Below are 21,226 nucleotides of genomic sequence, written 5' to 3'. Positions count from 1 at the left end.
TATAGCCAAGCAAACATCTGGCCCTTCAAAAAGCTGCATTCTGAGAAAAGGCTATATGAAAGAAAATAAACACTCTTCACTCCACTACTGACTTCCACTGCACCTTATGGGACAAGAAAGGGAAAAATAACTTAAAATTTTGACTAGTGGGCCTAATAACTGGCCCATTATTGCTGTCACCCTATCACAAAGATAGATCTTACAACATCCATGTGCCCTCCCAGAGGAAACAGCAGTCTAAAATGTGGGAACTAGGATTCACTCATTGTTCAGCTCCTAGCCTTCTTCTGACTTGCACGATGTATTTCAGCAGCACCGCAGATTCCATCATTTTGCAACTTGTAGATCAGAAAAGTGCTTTGAGATATTAATGATGAATACTGCATCAAAGTCAACATTTTTACTTCAATGTACTAATACTTTAGAAAGAAAACACACTCAAAAACTTGTGTGATAACTGTCATCAGCTAAATGACCACTACATCATAGAAAAAAAAAAAGTATTTCTCTATTACAAAATGAGAATATTCATTAGCAGCCAGCTTATGATCCTCCAATCTCAAGCTGCTTTTTGTTCTTCTGTGCCATTTCCAAAACCCATGTAGCATACAATTTCTGAAAGCCAGGAAAAAAAATTTAGGCGCAAACCCACACAGACTTTGTACTATAGCTTGTAACCAGCAATGGAGTATTCCCATTGCACTGAACAGCAGGGCAGCTTTTTGCTTGAAAGGCACGGTTAACCCTCATAGGAAGCTGACAATTGCAGACTTTGAAATATGTTTTCAAAATTTATCCAAGTGTCATTACCATATGGTATCTAATGCCACCTGACATTTGAAACTCGATTAATCTGAGGCACAAAGAACAATATAGCAATTAATGAAACATTGCTGAAATTCTGAACGTTCACCCTGAGATAACTCAAAATTCTACCCATGTATAATGCAAGACTTCCAGCATTTTAGCCAGATTATGTAAGGAAGGGAAAAAAAAGTCCCATCAATTCACCACTTCAGGATTTCATTATCACAATGGTTCATGCTGTATTTTTGTTTTTAAGTAACTATGAACTAACTTACCATATTCCAAGGATTACAGCAAGCTCTTCTGCACACAAATCAGGTACCTGGTACTGATCAGCATCTGCTAATTTTATCTCATTAAGCACTGTATCATCATTTAAATCATAATTCTGTTGGAGGAGAAAAAATATTTTAAAATAAACAGTTGCAGAGAAATTATGCCTTCAAAATAAAAATTTAGACTTGTTTGAAAAAGGATAATATTAAGATCAGAAAATGACACAATGGAAAGTAATTTACCATGATTACAATAGAGTAACTGGCCAAGCCAGTAGAAGACAGCACCATCCAAATGACTTTTGCTATGAGGATACTGGTTATCAGGCAGGAGGAACAGCATTCAGAGCAATTTTAAGGTTACCTGAATACTGATTTTCTACTTAAAGGCTGAAGGGGATTTTCCTTTTCAAATTGTTGGTTGTAGTATTATAAAAAATTTCCTCCTTTTATATATATCTCTATATAAATACACATGCATATACATGCACACACATGCTGAAACAGATTAACGTTAAACGCTTTCCCAACAGGCAGGTTTTCAGACTAGCAACCATGGACTTCTGGGAATGTATGGATTTCTTTTGAAGTATCAGCAAAGTACCACTAAGTAAAGCATGGCTTCTGCCAATACAGTTGAATTCCCTACACAGGGAAGTGGTCCTCCTCTTTTTTTTTTTCTCCTTTTTCTCTTTGTTTGTTTGTTTGTTTTAAAGGAGTTTACAAATTAAAGAAACAAAACTGAAAACAACCCACTGAGTCAGCACCTCCAGATACTTTGTCCTGGTAAAGGCAAGAAAGGGTATACTGAAAAGGTTTGCTTCTGGACAAGTACTTCTGACTTTTCAGCAAATTTCCTCTGGAACAAATTGTTTAATGAGTATTCAGTTTAACTGTTACAAACAAGTATGCTACCTGAAGTTTATTGTCAGTCATTTAACTTAAAGAACAAAGTAATATGATCTGCGGCTGAAAAGTGTAAATTGCTGTGCACAAATGTAAATATTTGTGTGTGTTTGGAAACAACAAAAGATTCCTTTGGCTGCAAGCAAGAAGGAGGTAGCTGTAATAATATTTCTCCCCCCCTTGTAAAAAACCCCCAAAATCAGAACAAAAAAGCCCCAGTCATTAAACCAATTAGCGTACTACTATTTTTCAGTTAGCAGTAGTAGTTTTTATAACCTATTAAAAACAGAAAATGGATTTTATTAAGTTTTTCAAACTTCCTATTAATTTCCCTTCATGTCCTAGTAGTAGCTGTTTCTGATGATTCTCTTCGATTGGTGAGGTCAAAATGAGGATTCACAGAAGAAAAAGTAAACAGGAATGCTTCGAAGTGGGTTATCTGCATTCATCACCACTGTTTTATCACTATATAAATGTAAGCTGTGATTTGACATAGAATATGAATAAAATATGTTTATTTTAAGGCAATAATGAAGACATTGCCACTCTTAAAGGCATATTTAATACCATCATTTTCTTCTCTTACTACATTAGCATACGTAAGGATTATCCACCACTTCCAGATAGAAATAATTTTAGAACAGAGCACTATACTAGTATAATGATATCACTTCATTAGATACAAATTAAATCATAATTTATGTTACAAGGCAATTCATTAAAAATTTCCAGCTTCTGGTCTACGTAACCTTTAAAATCTAGCCTACATAAACAGTACTAATTGCTTTAACCTCATTATGAATATTGATCAACTGAACTGTACTGCAACTGTATGCTAGTTTTAATGCATGACTTCCATTCCTAGATTTACAAAGAAATTACTCATTCCCCCAAAACATAAAAACAGCTCTGAATTTTTTAAAACTAATCACACTATTTCAACATACTGCTTCATATCAAGAGTCCTTATGCATCACCTCAAGCCTGAGGTTTTTCTTTCACAGAAACTGACCTGTGAGCAAAGCTCTGAATTTACAACCTCAAATATTTATTTTGAAATGCAAACAGTCTTCTTTCCAGTGCCATCTAACAGTTGCTCAGTACCGCGGGAAGCAGGAAGCACTTGACCTGAAATCAGCCCAGCTATCAGTCAAACAATAGGTCCCATTGCTATATTGGTTATATTTTTAATTGAATTAAATTACTGACCACTTAATTGCAAAATAACTTGTTCAGTCATCTTACTGAACAATAATAGGGGGAGAACTTTAAGACCATAGAAGCAAGCACTCTAAAACAGGAGATGAAAATTAGGTGTGGCCAGTCTCAACTTGACCTTTATACATACTGGCAGAGTATATAATTCTCTTAGGAAATTTTCCACTCACCCTGTATAACTCCTATCTTTAGATAAATGAGTATTTTCATTTATCTGCAAATGGCAGATGTAAAATAAGAACACTGGAGAGGAGAAGAAAAATTCCCTATAATAATTTTGCAACATGATCACGGACCTTTTGGCTTTCTGTATGCATATGTTAATTTGGTAGTGATTCTCAGCCCCTTTCAAGACTAAGTTTCTATACATTTGCCATGAATAGTCTTCTAAAAGTACACATCAAGCATCCACCCTAAACTTGGACAGAGATGCAACGATGCTGTCAGAAGCTTTTGGCAAATGGGGAACAGCATTAACTCCAACTTTAGCTATAAGAACTTCAGGATACACTCAAAGATAACAAATTTGAGACCAGATTGGCAAAAGAAACACTAGGTTTCACTGTTAAAGTTAATACTGACAGACCACATGAATAAGGTGTATTTTGATACTACATTATCAATAAAGACATGCTAGAAAAAGGGGAAAAAACCCCAAATCTTTAATTGGTAATTCAACACACACATGGAGAGTCTACTTAGTCAAGCCTGATCTAATACCCGTGACAGAATACTCGCACACAACCTAATAAAATGTTTGAACTTGAAATATCTCAGGTTTTCCTAAGAGCAGCACATAGTTCTACTAATACTATTTTCTATAATTTCTCACACACACAAAATGCAGAAATAAAAGGGTTTGATATTTTGATTTGTTTTTTTTAAAGGTAGACTGTGGGAACAGAAAACCTAACTTTCCTTAACAGGCAGCCTGAGTAATGTATGACAGAATTACATGATGCAGTCGCTCAGACTTGCACAAAATTCAACTCCCTCCCTGTAGCCAAAACCTCTCAAGTCCTTTCTAGCATCACATTTTTACTTTTCAGAGAGAGTAGATGTGCTTACTTTCTGTAGCATTACTTTCAAGATACATTCAATAAAATTTAAGTAGGAAAGTGTGGATTTCACAAGCATGACTAATTTTTAATGGTTCCAAATACCCTATTTTCTTTCTCAAACTCTCTGCTAAACTTACTTCAGCAGCTTTGGGTTTGTTCACTACAAGGACATACGAATATAGTATTTTATTAGCAAGGATAATATATTTAATTCCAGGTTATACCTACAACCTGAAACAGTGTTGCCATTTTTATTGAAATGATGTCATTATTTTATTCCAAACTGAAGTTCTGATGAGATATAGACTCCAAAGGCAAACTCTTCAGAAAGCTGTGAATAACTGGAAAATACAGTCATACAATATCCCAGTTAGTGACTTCCCAAGAACAACGCATCCTATCATTTAGTTCTAGGTAAGTTTCACTTGAAGTCTGTAACTGACACTAAGTGGCCTCCCTTGAGGTCTCACTGTCTTTAAAGGGGTTGCTATACATAGTTCTATCATAAGCACAAGTTGTGACATATATGCAGTCAATCTGTTTTCATCAAATCAAATACAACACTAAGGACATATTAACGGACTACAAAAAAAATCTAGGATAGTCTCCTAAGATATTTGTGTATTCTCAATTTTTTTGCTTAAAATCTCTGCTTGATCGGGAAGTCTACCAAGACATAACTTTTTTTGTAAAGGCTTTCTAACCTGAAGAACAAATCTTGGACCATAATGCTTCAATTTATTTGAACTTGCCAAAGAAGCCAGAGATAACTTTAAATCCTGACCAGAGCTTCTCCTTATGAAGAAAAAATGCCATCCCAAAACAGTTCAGTGGTTGTTGAGCAATTTAAAATTTATAATCATACACATCCTTAAGATCAGTAGGGCCAAATCACATAATTCATGCCAGTAGGAATTCCTAGACTGATTTCTTGTCTTCACACCGTTACTAAACATGGCTGTCAATCCTTAGGAATTTGTGCACTTCTGTGATGCCTTGCAGACTATTTTGAAAATCTGCTTCTCACCTGTTTTTAGCTGAGTAGCCACATCTGCCTTGCAGACAGGCATATGTCATTTTATCCCATGTCCTTCAATACTAGGCAAAGAACTGTCTCTCATCTTTTCTAAAAACTTTCAAAAATCTAGTTTATCTTAGGTACCACACACTTTGCCCTTTTGCAAACACCCAAGAAAAGCTTCAGAACATTTTCACTTCGAGAAATTACTGTAATTCTTCTCAAATACATACCATTGTTAAGTTTTCCAGAGGTGTTGGAGCTGGACTTAGCTCACTGTGAGGAAGGAGAAACCCATCTGTTCTTTGGACATCCAAAATAAGCTGTGCAACATATTTTTCCTGAAATCGTGTTCTCTTCCCCAAAGCGCCTACAGAAAATTAGAGGTAAGTTTGTATTATGAACACCAAAAACCAGTAACATACTAAAAGATGCTCACAAAAAAGCAAAATAAAGAGAAACACAATGAGAATTAACCTATGAACTTTAGCAGTGGTTTAACTCTGCTTGATCTCTTTGCAGTGAACTACATGCATTTTCACTGGTAGCTAAGACATACAAAGAAATATGTATTACAAACATACAAACACAGCTAGATGGCTCTTGCAAAGCCACTTTTAGGTAAATTCCCTGTGGCCCACCATATTCTCTCTTGAAAACTCAGTGATCAAGTTTCATGCGTTCCCTACTTATTCCTCAGCAATAAACCACAATCAATTGTTCAATTTGCCTGCTAAAAGTTAATGACAACACTGAGACCCTTAGGCAAATGAAAATGCCATAATATCTTACAGGCCATCATTTTAAGTATTCAAATCTTCATTTGAAGGCTTAGGTCTACAAAGAGGGATCACAGACGTGACGTTACTATAATACAACATATAAGATACTGTAAAATTAACACGGGAGGGAGTGAAACAGCAAACTAATGAAGGCTGTCTACTGAATTAATCAATATTCAGAATGCACAATGTGAAATTCCTCTCAGTGTTGTTTCTTCAGTTCTTTATTGGACCCTCAGTCAACTTTTACCAGTTTTTTTAGGGTGGCAATTGCCATTTATACTAAATGCAAAAAAAAACAAAACATGTTTGTTCTTCCTCTGTTAGCAACCTGTTTGCAAGCTGCAATCAAAGAAATCATAGAATTACTTCAGGACAGTAACTTGAAATAACAGAATTCTAACCAGAGCCAAAATGGATCTAAAAGTTACTCTGTAAAATCTGGAGGTTTGTTTGCTTATTATGACTATGATACAATGCTCACATAATGTGAACTGTGAAAGTTAAATAACAGAAATGGAGGACTGAATGCCGACCCACTGTTGCTTTTGCAGAGCCAATTAAGACCAAGGTCTTAATTTCATTATAATTTTGAATATTCTGCAGCACATAAAATCTTTGAGGTAAAGATGATCGACTGCTCATGTATCGAAGGCCAGAAGATGAGGCCATTGTCGGTAAGAATCACCTGGCACACACACTGAAGTAGCAGTCACCCCTTTTTCTTCCTGGATGTGGAAAGAGAGCAGTAGGGAAGCCAGAAATTAAACTGATTTCTCCTTTTCTGCCAATTACCCCTTTTAATAGGAAAGCCCTATGTTTAGACTTCATGAAGAAAAGAAAAAGGTTCTAAAAATATCACAAGGCACACTGCAGAGAAGAGACGCAGAAAACGAGAAATATTGGGTACTCATTCATATTAATTTTATGCAGTAGCACTCAATTCTCATTTTTAATAATGCTTGAAAATCATGCTGCTGTAATTTGCCTCCTATCATGTCTTACTGCTTAAACATTTGAATAAAACACTTGCAGAGTTATGCTGGTTACCAATAAATTTACTTGCTACTACCCAGAAACTGTGATTTGTTTACGTTCTGAGATGCACACACCCCCCACTGTATTTTTTAAGCAAAGAAATTATTGCTGTTACAGGGACAAAACATGGTAATTTTCATTTGAAAAATAAAAATCCAATGTGATTAAGCTGGGGGGATAATTTGCTTGGTTTACACCACCATATATCCTCACAAAAGAGGAATCTGTACAGAGACTTTACTTTCTGTTCCACATTAAAAGTTCCCAAGGGTGCATTACTGGGCATGAAAGCAAGCAGATAACATGCAGATCTCAGAGTTCAGTATTATTAATCCTCCAGATCTGTTGAATTTAAATTTATTTTGGATTACAATCCTTCATTTTAGTAAATTTATATGCAAGAAGGACCATAGCCTTCTCTTTTTTTTGTGGAGTTATTGATGCTTGTGAGTCATCATGAGGGACATAAGGATGCTTTTTAATAAATGATGAATACAGCACAGACCTGGATTAATGGGACTTAAAAAAGCAAAACCAAGTATGATTTATTAACACATTTCTAAAATAACTTTGACAAACATTGGTTCTAAATTCTGTCTTTAAAAACAGCATACATTTCCATGCTATAATTAAATGTTCAGCTCGTAAGGATTACAATCATTACAGAATAAAACCCTCTTAAAATCCTTTCCTAAAAAGGAAATTCCTTCCAAAAGCCTTAAAAAGGTCTTTCCTAGAAGTTGAATTTTTACATTAAAGCAAAGTCTTTTTTGATGATGTAACATTCCTTCTGTTTAGTACAAACATGCACGTCAAATGAATTTGTCTAGAATACCAACAATTCCCACATATTCAGTTCAGTTTGTTTGCCTTTAGGTTAGACATCCTTCATAACTATTCTAATAGATCTATGGAGATAAACCACAGAACTTTTAGGAGTTTCACAACACTTTTCCAAGAGACTGTATCACCACAATCTCTCTGGGACTAGCATAACCTCTTGGTAAAATAATCAGAAATACAAATAATTCCACTGCATCCAAATCTTTTTTTCTCCCCTCCAAACAAGAGGTTTTTTTCCTAAGTTAGACTTAAGGAAATTGCTCATCGAAAATCTAAAGATCTCCTTTAAAGGGGGGAAAAAATATCCAACATGCAGCTGTAAGTTGAGGAGTATCAGTGAATAGCTACCTGCCACTTTGATATTACTTGTTCATCGTTAACTAATTTTTTATAGCATCATCATAGGCACTGTTGTTTTTAATAAAAAAAAAAAACCAAGAAAAATTTAGGTTAATTTTAAACAAAACTACCTTATAACATCAAGTTTGCAGTACATGCCACACACAGAATGTGTCATACATACCGTACATGTTGCACATAGGAAAAGAGGGTAGTAACAATTGAAATGCATGGAATTTCTTCAAACAAATATACAGAAATTAACTCCGACATTTTAAACAGATGCCATTTAATATAATAAATTCATAGCTATGCAAAAAATACATTTTTAAAGTAAACCTTTAAAAGCTTTGAAAAAATGAGCAAGGAGTTCCAGAAAAGTTGCTGGGTTACTTTTCATGTGTGTTTTCAGATTTTTTGTTTGTTGTTTTAAATTAAAATATTAAACTGATTTGGGATATAAGCAGGGGTAGCTGCAGCTCCAATCTCAATATAAAGGAACAGCTAATGACATGCAGCGGTGTCATAGGTAAAGAGATTGCAAGTTTCAGTTCCATAGTGCCCTCCACTATTAAGTCTATGGAAATAACTGTATCAAGGTTTTGGCATTTCTACTTAGGCACAAAAGTTCTCACACAGGAAAGGTGTGCATTTTATATCATTTTGATTACCTAGCAGGACCGGCTTGACCAAATGGTCCCACATCTATACATGTAATTTTAAATGAATTTGCAAGTGCAGCAATCTGATCTGCCTGACTCCAAAGCTTCTGAAAGGGTACTTATAAAGTCTCCATAGTGATTGAGTCCTTTATATTTCTCTTCATCAGAAATTTGACTCTTCTACTTACTTCCTGTGATAACAACAGTCCTGGAAGTGACTTTTAAACGCTATTTACATGGAGTATATCTAGGCAAGTGGCATAAAAGGTGAAAGGCTGCAACAAATTATCAGGCAGACTTATTTATAAGGGTCTCCAAACAAACAAACAAAATTATTCATCATGACCCCAACTAGTTTCAGGATTCCCGTAACAGAGACAACTAGACCTAGAATTCGGTATGAAACACAAGAAAGAAGGATTGTAATACCGCATCTGCTTAGACACCCATATTTGGGATGATATTGTAACTAGATGGCATACTTCCAAGCAATGCTACTTCTTAGAAGACATATAAGTCCTACCCACTAAAAGTCAAAATTTTTCAAAATACAGTTCTTTTTTACTTGGATATGTAAAAACCCCAACAAGCCGTTAGTTTGGTCCAACCAACAATCCTCATGGACTGTACAAGCAAAACTTACCTGTAAGATTAATCTGAAGTTTTGTTATGTCTTTAGCCGTATTGAAACATTGTTTAGCTTTTTTGTACTCGTAATAATACAAAAATGTATAGGCACACTCAAGATGGAACTGAACTGCTAAGTGCCAGCTTTCACCACCTGTGAACAAAGTTTCTGCTTCTGTCACTGCAAATTAAGAAAAAGAAAAGCTATCAGGATACAGTCCAGGTGTATGATATCTTAAAAATACATTTAAAATACCAGGAGAGAAAATCTGTAATGCTTAAAGCAGACCTGTTGTTCTTTATACCTCCACACATTTAAAAAAAAATAATCTACAGTCGGTGTACCAAAGATAAACACTATTTAAAGTATTTTTCAACTTTTATATCTAGGGATTACTACTAGAATAAGTTTAGTATTCACTTATATTTTACAGCTAAACTGAGTTGGGATATATTACCTTTGCAGGAATTAAACAACTCTAATTGTCTTGGACCTGCTAAAGAACATAGGAACTCAGAATATAGGAATATTGAAGAAATACCCTCCCCTTAAGTAGCAGGCTTCCAATGATTAAGTGTCACCAGCAGACTGAGCTCTAAACGGGAACTTAGAACTCTCGAGCGGGTTTTTGTTTAGTTGCTTTTTGTTTGGACCAGGGTGTAGGTGGGTGGGTGTTGCTTGGGGTTTTTTTATATTTACTGATTTGCTCAGTGCTAAAATCATGTTCTCCATCCAAACAGGAGAAAATACCTTGGTAAATAAATCTGAAATCCTTAGGAAAGAAGATCTGTTGTTTGTTTTTTTTTTCATCCAGCATAAAAGCATTTGTAATGCTTATATATTTAAATTCTATCTATCAACATACAGTAAATGACAAAAGAATATTATTGTATAGTAAAATACAGAACATTAGGTTGAAAACAATGTGAATTATTCCTAAATGGAAGTGGTTTTTTTTGCTCAGGCTTTATTTAGTTGGCAAGAAAATATTACATAATAGAGTTCTTTAAAAGCTCACATCATCATAGCACATAAAAAGACTGGTACCCAAGGTTAACATAGATGATGTGTTGCTTAATGGATGCTTAGTTTTTCAAATGTGTTTATTAAGACTAGTAAAAAAATCTTACTATATGAAAAACTAGTATTATCAAGGATTTATTTTAACGTTTTTATCTGACTTTTTAATTTAGAGATTGGCAGTCAACTCTAGCCTGAACAGATTTTATTGTTTAAACCTCCTAGGCTTCCCCCTCCCCATTTGTTAATTCTCAAAATCTTTCAATTAATATAGAAAGCTGTGACATCTGAACATATTTTTACACAGCTTTATTAGTTCAGCAAATAAGAATTTGCATGGATAAATACTGCCTAGTAACTTCACTTTTTTCAAAGTCTGAATTTAGAGATTTTGTTTAATGAAAGCAAATTAGTAATTTAAAAATATTGCTCCAATGGCTTGCAGCTAAAGTAGGATAGAGAATGTGCAGGTACACCTGTGGAAACCACACAAAAATGCAGCTTTAGAACAGAATGATTTTGATTCAATTTCAAATAATAAAAAAACAGGTTATAGTCTATAATCATACATTACCACTTGATTTTCCACAGCTAGTAAGTTTCAGTGATCTGAATACAAAATTACTTGTGCTAAAACTGTATATATACACTGCTTTAACAAACTAAAGAGATACATTGAGAAGCAGTCTTACCACTGCCTATCTAGAGATCATGTACAGTGCTAATCCCAAAACTTGTTAAGTGAACCTTTGTAGACAGCTTCACATCATTGCTAGTATTGTTGTAGTGGCACAGAAGCACTGATGACCCAAACTTAAGACAGCCCTCTGGCACCCCATACCATGTTTGGCACAGAGCCAAGTGGATGGAAAACTGCAGTGAGCCCTGTTGGTTTTATACCAACTGCTGCTTCAGACCAGCAGGGAATCACTGCAGCTGTCTTTTATTCAGGTGATTATGTTGACCTTACACTTGAGAACAATGTATTTTAAACAGAAAACATAATTTCTCTTGAATTTTAAGGTCTTTTTTCTCTAGTAATTAAGACAAAGTTTTCTAGTCAAGTTGATTCAGAACAAGCAAGTGGGTTTTTCAAGCCCTAATCAAAGACTTTTTAAAGGTTTATTAAATATTTCTTTTATGGAATATGAAGGTACTTGTTTGAAATACCAGATGGCTTTAATTAGAAAGTAAATAAACAGATGCAGCAAAAACTGCCTGGAAAACCTCACTAAGTTCAAACATACTTTACATCATCTTCTCTTAAAACCATATCCAAGAGTCTCAAAACAGTTCACTGAAAACTAACAACTTAGTATCTGTGCATATGCAGCAGCATCCTCTACACAGATGAGGGCTGCACAAACTACTGTATCTCTACACAGTACCATCTAGTCAATTTTAATTAATTTTATATTACTTTCAGTTTTGTTCCAAGTTTTTAGGTATTTCCAAGAAGAAATAGTCACATAAATGTGCTACAAATTTCTCTATTAGAGAATTTATCTACTTAGCAGAACCCAAAAGTGTTTTGATGTGCTCCCCATTCTCTGGAGTTAACATAATAAAACTATTCTGTCAAACAAGAATTGCAAGACTCAGAGCTGCAAAACCACTGGCATCTAAATATCTTTGATGCTGGGCATCTATGGAACACACATTCAGAACAACAACAAAAAACTACCTAGAAATGAGCAGAAGACTATTAACAGTTTCTAAGCTTTTTTCAAAAAATATTATAAACATCTCCTTAACCTTTCTTACCTGAATAAAGCACACCAGCACTCATTTCATAATATAAAATGAAAATATACCATTCTAGAAGTACTGTAAAACCTAACACAAATATTCAAAATAAGCAACAAATAAAAATAAGCAACAACAGTTTTGTCTCAGAAAGCTTACCCCTAACCATCAACCTAAAGAAAATAACCCTCTCTGGATCAGTTAACCACCTCTATGCAACTATTTCTAAAAAGACTATGAGAAGTAGGTATGAGATTAGCTTTTACAACATATCTTGGAATTCCCATTTTAAGGAATTTTTATTTTAAATACAAGCATATAAACAGGCTAAACTTGTAAAACTAACGCACTACACCAACAACACCCATTTTGGAAGTAAAACTCAATTTCCTATAATTTCATTTGGAAATGAAAAATGCAACTTAGATTTCATTCTTTGCACCTTTTGAAGTCCAACCCCCATTCCCCAGTCCTTAGCCTATAAATTAACACGCCAACAAATTTATCGTGATGTGCTTAAATTACGCCTGTCAATTACTTTCTAGCATGTGAGTCAAATCAGCAACACTTCCAACTTTCCAAGAACTAGAAATTTTAAAGTTACAGACTAAAGAATAAGTAAACTTTAACCTTAAGATTCCCATACCTGTGCAAGATAACTCTAGAATTTAGTTCAAAACTCTCTAATAGAGTACAAAAATCCCAAACCAACCAAAAATAGTTTACATGAACTGCAACAAAATCCTTCCACTCCAGTCCTTTTAGCATCCAGTAAGAGCACTGTCAGTTCCTTCTTCACTGCAGACCAAATAAAATCCTCTGCTCAGTTTCATTACTGTACTATCATTTTTGTTGCCCGTTTGGAAGTTCTTGAAGGAGCAAAATCCACTTCATATTTTACATATAATTTGCATGGCCTGAACCTCCATATGGTTCAGATCAAAAAAAGCTCCATTAAGGTGTAGTAGGAGGGGAGAGACTTGAAACTTTGGCATTTAAGATTGCCAAAGGCGGCAATCAAATATATCAAAACAAAACACATATGACAATTCATCTCTAGATGCAACAGAAAATTCCTTAAATGTAATTGGCTGAAAATTTCAGGTTTGTGAAATTAAATGAAGAATCTTTAGCTAATTAATTGCAGAGGGGCAAATGTACATAAAAGCTTGCCTCCTTTTCCCCGCTATACCAGTTGCTGTAGCAAATGACATTAACAGTCTATATAAAGAGTTTATACGTCTTAGAAAAAAAACCCAAGCAATATAATTACATTTTACATTTTAACTTTCTACCTTATGCTTTTGTAAACATCAATATATATTACATAATTTAGTTTTAATGTTGTCTATTTTCTCTATGTATAATGCACAGAGGTAACAAATCTCAAAACTCAGGTGGCAATAGAGAAAAAAGGAAAAAAAGTTTATCTGAAGATACAGAAGAACAAGGGCATTCCCTTTTTCAACCCAAATGAGCTCTTTAAAGAAGGAATAAAACCTACAGAATGGATTCAAGTGAACTTGTGATAAGTTAACAGTTATAAGCACAGGGGAAGAAAACCTTTGTCTACAATCACATATTCCCATTTTCATCTTGAAGGCCAAAAATAGCACGTGCCGTACAAGTGCATGTCAATTTAAGTGAATTCTGTTCCCTCTGCTCTCTGTAGTTACATAAGCATCTGATAAGCACCACTTTGTGAGAGTTGTGCCTACAAGTTCCCCTCCTCCATACCTTCTTACAACTCATGCTGTAGGTCAATAAACCAAGTAATTAGAAATGTACCTTGTTCTATACAGGTCTGGGCAAGAGTAAATAGCTCAGGTGATCTCTCCTCTAACAACTGCTGGTGAATATTCACACATCTTAGAGTCCACCAAGATAATGTCTGAAAGAAAATAGGGATATTTCAAGTTAATAACAAGTATAGATCCTTTCTAAAACAGGAAAAAATGTAAGGGGCCTTAAAACACAGTTTTTGTAAACTATTTGATTCTGATTTCTAAAAAAAAAATACAACCCCATCCAAAATAGCTGTTCTAAAGAGTGAGCACTAACCTAGCTTAAAGATGAACATAGTCGAGCAGCTCTACAGTGCTCTAAGTCTGATGGGCTTTTTCTGTTAATGTCTCTAGCTGCTCTTTGAATCCTGCAAGTCTTTAGGACAACACTATGGTAAGAAACTCTGTGAACAGAAACGAAGCTAAATACTTTTGTGTGCTTATTTTGGAGCAGCCACTTACTACTTTGATTTCATATCTCCTAATTCCTATAACAGAAAGGGAGAGAACGAAAAAAAAAAGGCAACAGAAAACCCCCTGCTTCTTACTTATCTTCTTTCGCGTCACATTCATGATTTTAATAGACAGCCACAATCTCACTCCTCACTATTCAGTATTTCTGGTCATCAAATGATGTCTTTCTATGCAATTTTTCCTGTTCTGTTTAATCTTATCTTATTTCTTTGGGTGGGGGTAGAAAGGTGACTGAGAATGGTAGAAAAGGACCAGAACTGCTCATGAGAGCACCTTACAATTATGACTGAAAGTATTAATGTTTGTATGTGGAATTTCTGAAGGGCTAATACCTTACTGAACTAATTAATCATTCTATAGCAGAGCTGAATCACAGCTCAGGAAATACCCGATTTTAGAAAGCTGGGTACACAAAACAAGTTTCCCAGCATATCTTATCCCTCTCTAGCTGCACCAGGTGGAAATGCATGGCAATGCTAACTGATAATATAATATTATATTTTCAAAATTATACTGCAGATTATAATCTGTGAACATATGGCACAACTCTACACAGGCTGTAATGATTTCTAGTTACTCTGCTGCTGTTAGCATGCTGATGATTTTCTATGAAACAGATGTTTAAATGCTTCTGAGAGGTACCCATCTTCTGAACATTTTATACAGGTATGCTTATATCAGACCAACCTAAGGGCTGTACAGTATTCAAGCATAAACATCTAAACCAATCACATGTAGTTGACTGTAACGTCCCTAGAAAGGAACCATCAAAAATAATAATAGCATCTATTTCAAAAAGCAATGAAAGATTACTTTTGATATCAAGTTGAACAGAGTAAAAGCACACAAACAGATTTTTAGAAAAGGTCAAATCCCAATATTTCATCACTTATTAGAAACCTAAAGCAATTTAAGTAAGTTTCAAATTACTTCAGATTTATACAATCAAGTACTCATTTTCCCACACAACTGAGTATCCAACTTAATGACACAGCTTCCTGAGGCCTGATGCTTCCCACTTAGAAATGTTAGAATCAGAGAGAACATATTTATATAGTTTCAGGTAAGCCAGTTGAGCTTTCTACAATATTTTATTGGCAATATTAGATTTTTGGGAGCCAAGTTAAGAATTTTTGGATGATTTTTAAGCATTTAATCTTCCATGTACAATAGCATTTTTTAATAAAGCAGGGCTTTATGAATCCTTTAGATAATACCTTTTGAATTATTTTATCCTGTTTAAAATTTATGTGCACTGAACTTAAAGAAGCAGAAGTATTAAAAGACTTCTCTTGAATCAAGCTGAGATGAGAAAGAACGACAAGCTTTAATTGCTACACTGACCTGTTGATGAAAGTAGTTTTTATCAGTTGTTGCCTTTGAACTCCTATCCAAACTTGACGTAGCCACAAGTAGTTGAACCTCCACTGGGCAGAAGGCAGCCCCCCATTATGTCAGTCTGAAGGGAGGCAGCAAGGGAATTCTTTATACCAGGTACATTTTCTGCCTCCCTGACTGACCCAATTGCTGAAATTCAACAGCACTCATCTGTGAATAACAGGGAAAATGATGGAAGAGCTTGGCTTCCAGAAACGCAGTACAGCCAATATCTCCCACATAGTTTAATTCATCACTTATACAAAGACCCAGCTGGGAATGGATGTTGTCAGCCAAGCATAAAGAGGAACCATGTGGCATTTTGATCTCCAGCCAAATTCTGTTCGAATGGAATGCAATAAAGAGAAGTTGCTGCTGTGAAAAGTCCCCCAGTTCCAGAGAGTCCTGCTACCAACCAGCCTGATGCTAAACTACAAAGGAGGTAGAGACAAAAACGCTCTCAAGAAGAGGTTCATCGTATCTTCTTATTTTTAATGTACAAGCATAACAGAGAATTAAGGTAGCCTCCACATGGATGCTTGCAGAAGAAGTAGAAGACAATGACAAACGAAAGAGAGGACTTCCTTAACATCTAGAACTCATGGCTTAGAATTCATACAGTAATGGTTAACAGTATCTCAAAGCCTCTTAAAAAGGACATAATATATGTATGCTGCATTATAGGGTATTCCTCACCTCACCTCCCCCTCCGCCTCCCAAATATTGTCACAAAATATGAGTCTTTTAAAAAAGTTGCTTCCTATTAATTTTTTTAATTTTTCCAGGTAATGAAGGCATCTTTCTTCTCTTTTGGGGAAGAAGTGAGAAAAGACCTTACGCTTAAGAAAAAGATACTTATGTTTAATTGTAATCACTTTGTCTGAACTGTTTCTTAGCGGGGAAAAAACTCAGAGCTACAGAAAAAGAAATGGAAGTTACACTGATTCAATGAGGTATGTAGAAAAGAATGAAAGAACCAATTAACGAGTAGCTGGCAGTCATAATCATTAGTCACATGTTTCTTACCTGAAGAGATGCAAGTTTGTGTCTTGAATTCACAAGGATTATCCTGGCTATAAGCAGCAAAATAGGATGAGAAGTCAAAGTATAGACTGATTCACCATCTAGAACCAGTGTCTTCAGAACAGCTGCACGCAGCATTTTTGGCTGAAAGAAGAATGAGAGAAATGACAAATTTCAGGAAACATAAGTAAGTTTATAAACAAATAATGTAATATAGAACTAGGAAAAATAACTATTCATGTATTTAAGGAAAGAGTCTGCTCAAAACATTAAAACAAAGTAAATCACAGTCTCGTAGAGTCTCAACCTTTTATCAAAGTCATGGTGAATTCTGCCTTGTTTCTTGCTGTCCTGATACACCACATCAACATGATCTGAAAGGCTCTGATTTCCTCACACCTGAAATGCATACGTCCAGTCAACACTATCCCCAAACACATTCCAGTAATATAATCCTTCCCATGATCTAAGGAGAAAAGCTTCTGGTAAATCTATGCCATTCAAATTTTAATCACACAAATAAAATAACTTGTTAATTAAATTAATCCTACAGCACTCAAATACACTAAATATTCCTCCAGCGATGTCAATATATGCTATCTTCTTCTGTCCCCAGAGGGAGTTTCCTGTCAGAATGGCATCAGGGTAGCAATATTAGAGCTATTCTTCCTTTTGTCAAATAAATAAAAACCTCTCCCTGCTTTGGATGCTTTTTGTATGATGTTGTCTACAGTAATTCTTTTACTTAATGGGCTTGAGGTAGCTCTCCAGGGAATCTGTCTCTCAATGGTGACTGTCAGATGACAGTCACCTATTCTTCTCTCCCTTTTAGTGCAATGAAAGCATTCAGGCACTTTATCTTCAGGCTCAGGGAGGTGTCAGTTCATCAGTTTATTCCTGGTTCTCATATGGCAGGTTTCCTTTGCAAACTAAAAAAAGCAGGGCTTTTGTTTTCATTTGGTGTGAAAGGGGCAAGGAAAGGGAATGGAAGGGAAAGAGAAGACAAAAAGGTTAAATGACAGCTTTCATTGAAGTCACTTGCCTGAGAGATTCTTATTCAGGCTACACAATCAGGATAGAGGTTATCTGAATCACATTTCAGGTTTTTAAACTAAATGAATAATGTAATTCCTAAGTTATTTGAAAGTCTTTTCAATGCCTTTACCAACAGGTTACATTGAAGACAAAATGTGTTAAGTCACATTACTCCCCTAGTTCACTTTTTAATAACAAAGTAATCTTCAGTCCTTTTATTCCTGATTTGCTTAGGTTTGTTGGTTATTTATTTTGCATTAACACCAAAAATACTTTTACTCTGTAGACAGTAACTTCGAACTTTATTTACTCAAAGTGGAATTATTGCACGACATCACTGCAAGTCATTTCAATCTCACCATGGAAAAAAAAGCTTACAATAGTCTGACAAAGCACTTGAGAATAAAGGAAGGAAACTGCCAAGTGGAAGTATACTAGATCTCTTCCACCTCTAGTGATTCAGAAAGCAACAGCCTTATCAACACCTCTATTCTGATTTTGAGAGGGAAAGTCACCATTCAGTACTGTTAAAGATTAATTTTTTAAATCTACACACACATGTAACAGGATACAATATAATTTTAAGTCTAACAAACTTTTTTCTTGTCTGCTCCTTTTTGATTCTTTCTACAATCAAAGTAGACTGCACTTAAAATACTCAGTTAGAAAGCAAAAAAAGCTATAAGCTTTCTCAGAGAATAATTTTCTAAAACAGCCATGCTATGCTATAGTAGCCTACACTTGCTTAAGCACTGTAGCAACCACTTAATCTCAAATTCACATTTCAAGTCAGAGGAAGACTAGAGAGGTCAGTCTGGCTAATGCAACATTACAAAGAAAGTAACGAGGGAGGGAGAAAGGAGAGATGATGACATTTCACAGCCTTGACAATAAGCCAACAAGTCTCAGAGCCAAAGAACTGCTGTCTTCTATTTTAACAAATCCATGTTCGTCTCCATGAAGCAAATCTCATACAAGAAAGCAGACTCCTTTTATTTTAGCTGAGAAAGCCTAAACCAGTATTCATTCTTCCAGCTTCTGCTCTAAGACTGCATCAGTTCAGAATTCTAACAACAGAATTTACTGCCCAAAGGTAGTCTTTAAGATAAGAGAACACCTAGATATAAAAGGTAGACATTTAAGCTTATACAGCTTCAAGGGCCGAAAAAGAAGGAATCAAGTCCACAAAAATCCCTAAAACAATGGCTAAAAGTAAAAAGAGTTTATCTTCTTGTACTTAAACACTTAAATATTCAAAGCGTCAAATCTCATATAGCTCAAAAATTTCACAAATCTCAAAATAAGCACAGCCCAAGAATTGCTAACACAACGTTCCTGACCTAGTAAACCTAGGTTAGATTGTTCAGTCTTTCCATTATTCACCAGACTTGCCAACAAAATGTGTAATTATTTTATTTGGGAATAATTTTCTTAGCACACAGAAATATTTACTAGATAATTACTTTGAACATATGCTGAGAAATCTCTGAGGTAATCATCCAGTTACTGTTGGACCCGCAGGTGGTTCCAGTCAACCACCTCTGGACTAAATAAGACACATGAAGCTCAATTCACTCTAAACACATCTCTGAAACACAGCCGGTTATGTACTAACATCCAAACAGTAACTTAATGGCTACTGTTAAGTAACAACTACTAAAGCCCTAAATCAACAGCAAGCTGGACATTCCTCTTGGCTATTTCAGTTTTCACAGTATTTCAAAAGTATTTCCCAGCACAACTGTTACCACTTGAGTAATCATGATAATTGGAAGAAAGCTTCTGCCATTCACATTCAATAGCTCTGAGAATCGAGAGTATGAGAACTTTAGTTTAGGGGCTTCATCATGTTTTCTTTCTAATGATAGTGACTACAGGCCAAGTGAGCATTTGGTATGCTTTTACTTATGCATATGGAACTGCCATGAACTGGCCCTTCCTAATATTTCATCAGCTCTTTCTCAGTCTTGGGGATCCTATCCCTAAATCTAAAAAGGTAAGTGCAGACATACAGAAAAGCAGAAAAAGCCAGACTAAAGCCTTGGGAAAACTTAATTAAAAAGTGGAAGTGGGGGAAAAGAAACAAACTATCAAATAAGGAATCTGTATGTGGCTACTATGCCTTATGTACTGGGCTTCTCTGATTTAAAACAGTACAAAAACTACTACACAATTCAGCATTTGGTTAATCTAAGGTGATTTATCTTCCACAACAATGGAGGCTGTACCAAGGTTACCAGCCAAAGATCTGGTACTTTGGAACAGAATTCACTCTTTACTGTAAACTTTAGCCAGGAGTAAAAATGGTTTTGTTTGTAACTGGTTTTCTCTCTAACTTTCTACAAAGGTGGTAAGACTACAGTGAAGGCTGTCTCTAGTTTCATGATCCAAACCAGCAACAGGTAACCCATTCAGAGCTGAGTTGCAGACTGAAGTTCACAACTGTGAGCTAGTGTAAGCAAGTCTTCCCTGAGAGTGCTATATGTAGAAGTACTTAGATATGAACGCTCTTGCTCATATTCATAATGAGCATGACTTTGCTCCATTTTTAAGGGAATATCTTCCAAGTGGCTGCACTAAGAATCTCCCTTCTTTTCTATATTCATAGCAAGGGAATGTAGGGCAAGACTGTAGGCTACTTTAGCATATTATCCCTGCTTACAAGACAGAGTCTCCACATTCAGCCTTTATCATCCATTCTCACTTCCCCACAAGAGGAAAAAATTTGCAAAATCTTTAAAGCCTGTATTTGGCTAGCCACTGGCATTCAAACAGCGTACTACTCAGCCTAAAATTCACCTAAAATTCAACTCTTTCTTTTTTCTGGCTAGTATATGTTAACGGAAGCCAAACATCTGGGTCTGGAAAAAAGAATCCCCAACAGATTGAATTAACATAGCTCAGGAATCATACTGGATTTGAGACAGTGGTACTATATAGTACATTGGTGGTTTTCATATGAATTATGAACATGGATATTAATATCAATAGAAGCGTGTTAATATTTCTGTCTCTTCCAGCAAAAGAATCAAATAATCCATAAAAGAAGCAGTAAAACAAGTATTGAAAAAGAACTATTCAAATGCATTACAAAAATCATTTGGAATCAACCTGGAAGTTACAAAAAGGCCAGCAGGAACTGCTGATGTATGTTTTTGGAGGATACCTACCAGTTATTAACATGTATTGT

At 35.3% G+C, this 21,226-nt stretch overlaps 1 protein-coding gene across 1 annotated transcript in view; it reads right to left on the bottom strand.

Annotated features, from left to right (window-relative positions):
* The window catches only part of TTC27 (tetratricopeptide repeat domain 27), a 125,923-nt gene that overhangs the window by 92,047 nt on the left and 12,650 nt on the right, over positions 1–21,226 (bottom strand). Inside the window, exons 4-8 of the mRNA XM_040612002.1 lie at positions 17,005–17,145; positions 14,132–14,234; positions 9,593–9,757; positions 5,519–5,655; positions 1,083–1,195 (exon numbers count right to left, since the gene is read on the bottom strand). Of these exons, the coding sequence (XP_040467936.1) occupies positions 1,083–1,195; positions 5,519–5,655; positions 9,593–9,757; positions 14,132–14,234; positions 17,005–17,145 (659 nt within the window). The remainder of the gene's footprint in view (positions 1–1,082; positions 1,196–5,518; positions 5,656–9,592; positions 9,758–14,131; positions 14,235–17,004; positions 17,146–21,226) is intronic.

This window comes from Falco naumanni, chromosome 12 (assembly GCF_017639655.2).
Source record: "Falco naumanni isolate bFalNau1 chromosome 12, bFalNau1.pat, whole genome shotgun sequence".
Taxonomy (NCBI): domain Eukaryota; kingdom Metazoa; phylum Chordata; class Aves; order Falconiformes; family Falconidae; genus Falco; species Falco naumanni.
This window is presented reverse-complemented; position numbering and strand designations above follow the sequence as displayed.